Genomic DNA, 5733 nt, shown 5'->3' on the forward strand with positions numbered 1-5733 from the left:
GTATGGTATGGTATGGTATGGTATGGTATGGTATGGTATGGTATGGTATGGTATGGTATGGTATGGTATGATACAGTATGGTATGGCATGGTATGGTATGGTTTAATACAGTATGATACAGTATGATACAGTATGATACAGTATGATACGGTATGATACGATACAATATGGTACCATACAGTACAATAAGGTAAGATACAGTATGATACAGTATGTTATGGTACAATGTCGTATGATACCTTACAATAAGTTAAGTTATGTTACAGTATGGTAAAGGATGGTACGATACAGTGAGGTATGGTATGGTACGATAAGGTACAATACAGTATGTATGATACGGTACAATTAGGTAAGGTCAGGTCAAGTCAAGTAAGGTAAAGTACGGTACAATATGGTATGGTATTATGAGTTATGGTACAGTACGGCACAATATAACATATCAATAGCATAACGATGTACCTTTGGCATCAATAAAGTATTTTTAAATTGATTTAATTGAATTGAATGACATGGCACGTTACGATGTGGTATGTTATACAGTACACTATGGTACARTATTGTTTGGTATACAGTATTTGTATCTAATTTGTACTTTCTTAGGGTTTATAAAATATCATAAACCACTATAATATTTTTGAGATTGGAGTTGTTTCAAGTTGACAGAGATCTTATTTTTCACTCGAACTGACAATTTGCTCGTCAATCAAAATAAAACCTATTTCTTCAAACGGGTAATTTGAGAAAATTTTCCCAACAGGTAAGATATTAATAGTTTGTACCCTTTCCACTGAAACCCACTTCAAAAATCTGAACTACTGTTTTAAGATGTTTATTTTATTAACTTAAAAACTGTAATATTTGTACATTTTCTAATCTGAACAATGGATTTGAATAACTAATTTTATTATCAGAACTTTTTTTTTCCATTGTCCCCCCCCCCCATTTTTTCTGCTGGACAAATATTTAACTTTGTGTGTTTGCACGCTGATGATACTGTGTAAACATTTCTCCTATCCAGTGTGCAAACAACAAGTTAACCCTGAACATTTGTCTTCGTTAATACATAAAACTTCATTACCAAATGTCATTAAGTTCACACTCATAACGAACACGGCATTAAGCTTGATTTTATTTTGCTTTTTCAAAGCATTGAGCCAAAAAGCAAACATAATTTCACATGCAACCATCTCAAAAAGACCAAAAAAAAAAAAAAACCATGCACTGCTTGTTGTATTAAAGCATGCTTGAATACACAGTGAAGCAGCAGTCAGATTTCCCTGTGAAGCATCTCCACTCGCTTCAAACCTTGTCATCCTTGCTGAAACATACGATTTAAGATCGTTTTTTTTTTCTTGTCATGTCATTGTCATTCCATTCCACAGGTCCCCCCGTAAACGTTACATGCAATATTTTTATCAACAGTTTCGGCTCTGTCACAGAGACAACCATGGTGAGTTCTTCTGCTATTTTGATCAATGTTTTCCCTGTAAGTTGTGTCAATGTGTTATCTATGCCTCAACCCGCAGGTCCACCCGTTAATGTTACCTGCAACATATTTATCAACAGCTTTGGTTCTATAGCAGAAACTACAATGGTGAGTGGAGTGTTGTGCTTGGACATATTTAAAAGCCCTGAATCTTTTTTTTTTTTACCCAACCTAGTGTCTGTGTTTTACATTAATCCAGACCCATTGATTATTCGATGGGTAGGCTGTTCAAGAAAGCATTAGTTTCTGATCTAATGAGGCTGTTTGCAGATGTTCAGGTTTAATACCTCATCCAACAAATTCCAAACAAGCGGCCCATATGAGACAAATGGAAGAGTGCTTTCAGAGATGCACAATATGCAATTGGAGAAGCTGTCAGAGGGGTGAAGACATAAAACCTACAAGGCTGCATCAAATCTAATCAAGATTAAAGGATTCCTAATGAGCGATAATAACAGCTTAGATAATAAATGGAGAAAATTCATGTTCATTCGAGCTGTAGCCGGAAGACACGAGGCTGCCAGGGAATTACACCGTTTTAGACAGGCATGCAAATACTCGGAGCCGCCAATATGCTGATGAAATGTCAAACAACATAAAAGCTGTTCATCATTGTGACATATCAATTACTCCGAGCGAGCGAGCTTTCTGTCAGTTCATACTAAGAACCGTAAAGTCAGAGCAGCTCTCATTCGGGTCTGCTAATCCATCATTTATTTACCTTTCTGTAATTTAGCAAAAAAATAAAATAAAATAAAAATAACACACAGCAAAGTTCTGAAAAGGTCAGATTTGTAAAGGAAGCTCGCGACACGTTTTAATCAAAAGTACATGTGGACGATGATTAGAACTCCATGAGCACCAGCAAGTGATGGATAGATTTGCACAATTCAAAATCGTTTCCGCTCACCATTATGTTTATTATTGTTATTTTTTTTACATTATGAAAATGTTTTTTGTCAGTACATTAGGAAACACARGAGGGCTTTAATTGAAGGTGAAAGTTGAAACTGAATGTGCTAATTGGTAGAGATGTGACGTTTGCGAACGACCCAAATCTTTTGAACGACCTTTTTTTTACAGAGAATATGATCCGAGTCTGTTTTGCTCCTCCTTCACTTTTTCACTGAAAAAGTGGAGGAGTACAGCAGCTGGGGGGTGGGGGGTGGGTGTCCGCTTGACAAAACACATAGCTACACCCATGCACAGCGTGATATCATTTTGCTATGTGGTGACGTAATTTGTTCAAATTCAAAGGGCTCTTTTGAACGGATCTATGAAACAATCGACTCCTCAAGATCTGTTATCTCTACAAAGAGTCATTTATCCCATCTCTACAAATTGGTACAGTGTATTATATACAACACATTTTAATGTTGGATCTTTAAAAACAACCGTGTAGATGACATGATTTTGTTGGCATTGTGTACATGAGAGTTTAAATCATGATGAGCAACCATGGCTGTTTAATCAGACCCTGAAACAAAGAGGTATTACAGTTGTGGTGGGAAGTTTACATTTGCTCATGTACATGAATTATATATTTGTTTGGGTTTACTTGAATTAATCATTTTCCAGAGAGAATAAATTGTACAACTTATAACTTCAGTGACTTTTTAACAAAGAACTGGATGCACGAGTTTGATTTTTCTCTAACCTAGCAGGGCCCTTTTTTCCCATTGGGGTGTATATACCTTGAAGGTTTGGGGAAACCATTCCAGAGGCTTTATGTTAGCCTCCCCTAGCCAATCAGAAACCAGTTTTATTTATGTTTGGTATTTTCTCTTTCTGGAACACCCAAGTGCGTCTAAGTGAAGTGAACTGTGAAGTTGAGTAATTTGAGAGTAGATCTTCTTCTTTGTTGTTCAATCCACTTTGTGCAATGCACTATACTGGTAGTAAAACAGTCCCACACTATGATGCACTATGTTTGACATTTTTGTTTGGCTTTTTTGGTTTAAAAGCCTCTCCTCAGTGATGTAAAGCTTTACTGTTTGACCAGTTCATGGTGGTTCCTGGTCCTAAACATTTCTACCAATTTCTGTTCATCTGTTTATTGAGGGTGTCCGCTTGGGTAGGACCATGGCAATGCAATGTTCTTGGAATATTAATTTATTAATTTATTTTTTTAGAAATGGATCCAAACGTTTTTGCAATCTTGTGAAATGTTCAGTTTTCATTTTTGAGTATCCACTGAGTTTCACGGACTTTCCCCTCTGTTCTGAGTATAACTCAGTCCAATGAATGCTGCCAAACAAATAATTTTTCATGCAGACGAGAAACTGCCACCTGCAATGAATCATGATCACTCATGACAACTGTATAAATTTTAGTACGTAAACTTCTGACTACAACTGCACATCTACCTCAATGCTTTGGAGTGTATTTTGCTTGCTTTGCGTGTTTATTTAATTCTGTTTTGTATAATACATACGTTTTATTAGGAATTTAAATAATTAATTTAAATTTATATGTGTAAATTGGTTGCATAATGAAATTTGAAAATGTCTTACAAATGTCTTGTCGTCAGCATGCATTCTCAGTACCCAAAAATCACTGTGCCGCAAAATATGCAAGGCTGCTTGTGGTCTTCGCAGGATTACAGGGTGAACATCTTCTTGCGGCAGAAGTGGAATGACCCTCGGCTGGCGTACAGTAAATACCCAGATTCCTCTCTTGACTTGGACCCGTCCATGCTGGACTCCATATGGAAACCTGACCTGTTCTTTGCCAACGAGAAGGGAGCCAACTTCCACGATGTGACCACGGACAACAAGCTGCTGCGCATCTTTAAGGATGGAACCGTCCTCTACAGTATCAGGTGACGTTCCGGACATTTTTTAAGAAATGATCTTCTGTGGAACCAAGTGCTTTGATCAATACTCCTGAACACGATCACTCCTTGCTTTTCATTTCCTCTCAAACTTCAAAGTCTGCCAATCTCAAGCATGCAATTTTAAATTGATTTTATCTGTTTTGATCACTTCTTTGAAACGGTGTAATGCACCGAACGTCAGTGGATTCCCAGGCGCTGAACAGATTTTTCTTTTATAGAAAGGAACACTGATTAAAAAGTGCAAGCTAATCTCGGGGGCTGTGGTTGAATCTAAAGCAAAGATAGGGCCTAAAGCAAGTGAAGAAAAATGAGTGTAGTTTTCTTCAGTTACTCTTTATGCAGAAAATAGTTTCAGACCAGAGCAACCCATTTGAACTGAATGGCATTTAAAAGGCCTTTCAGCTCTAAATTTAAACAAATCTCATGTACAAGGTTTGAAAATAGGCTGTCTCTCATTTCAATACAACTCCTGTCAAACACAGCCGGTAGTTTCTGCAATGATGCAACAGAACTCGGATCAATTTCGAGTCCATTTGGAGAGCAGCTCAGCGGCCGAGCGGTGCACAGGTGCTCAGGTGGAGTGAAAGAAATGAAAGGTGGTTAACTGCACTCTCCACTCATGGGAGAAACGACAGAGTGGGCAGACAGCCGGCCACAATGCATCACTGAAACAATAAGCTGGAGTAATGAAAGTGTGATGGGAACCTGCTGAAGGGAATCCCATGAGACATTCTGAAGGTTCTAATACAAGAGAGAAAATGCACCCAAAAAAAAAGAAAACGAAAATGCACCCAATACAAAAAAAAAGAAAAAGAAAAGAAAAGAATCTACAGGAATTTCATTTTTTAAGCTAAATATTTTCAAACCATCTGTCAAGGGAAAGTTCAAGGTTTAATCATTCATTTTCCTGCTAAATCAAAGAATATATTTGGGGTGTAACTTTATTTTACTTACAGGTTGACTCTCATTCTGTCGTGTCCAATGGATTTGAAAAACTTTCCTATGGATGTTCAAACTTGCACGATGCAGCTGGAAAGTTGTAAGTACAAATGTTCTCAGACGCGTGAATATATTTTTCACAGTGAGTTATTTTATATCTTTCATGACCATTTTTTTTTTCTGTTTTCAGTTGGCTACACCATGAATGACCTGATCTTTGAGTGGCTGGAGAACGGCGCAGTGCAGGTGTCGGACGGACTCACCCTGCCTCAGTTTATTATGAGAGAAGAGAAGGAGCTGGGCTACTGCACTAAACACTACAACACAGGTCAGACAGCAAACACGCAATAATACTGCTTTTATTGGGAATACTGAGTCACACTATATTACATATTATGTTGCGTGTGTGTGTGTGTGTGTGTGTGTGTGTGTGTGTGTGTGTGTGTGTGTGTGTGTGTGTGTGTGTGTGTGT

At 37.6% G+C, this 5733-nt stretch overlaps 1 protein-coding gene across 5 annotated transcripts in view; it reads left to right on the top strand.

The window, feature by feature from the left end:
* Positions 1-5733, top strand: part of glra2 (glycine receptor, alpha 2) — a 19508-nt gene that overhangs the window by 6538 nt on the left and 7237 nt on the right. Inside the window, exons 2-6 of one of the 5 annotated variants that reach the window (XM_014018684.1) lie at positions 1383-1450; positions 1527-1594; positions 4084-4307; positions 5279-5361; positions 5452-5589. In XM_014018684.1, coding sequence (XP_013874138.1) covers positions 1402-1450; positions 1527-1594; positions 4084-4307; positions 5279-5361; positions 5452-5589 — 562 coding nt within the window. In that variant the 5' untranslated portion in view covers positions 1383-1401. Of the gene's footprint in view, positions 1-1382; positions 1595-4083; positions 4308-5278; positions 5362-5451; positions 5590-5733 lie in introns of all 5 variants that reach the window. The other 4 variants (XM_014018681.1, XM_014018683.1, XM_014018682.1 and 1 more) reach the window with 4 other exon arrangements.

The sequence above is a fragment of the Austrofundulus limnaeus genome, unplaced genomic scaffold (genome assembly GCF_001266775.1).
Source record: "Austrofundulus limnaeus strain Quisiro unplaced genomic scaffold, Austrofundulus_limnaeus-1.0 Scaffold199, whole genome shotgun sequence".
Taxonomy (NCBI): domain Eukaryota; kingdom Metazoa; phylum Chordata; class Actinopteri; order Cyprinodontiformes; family Rivulidae; genus Austrofundulus; species Austrofundulus limnaeus.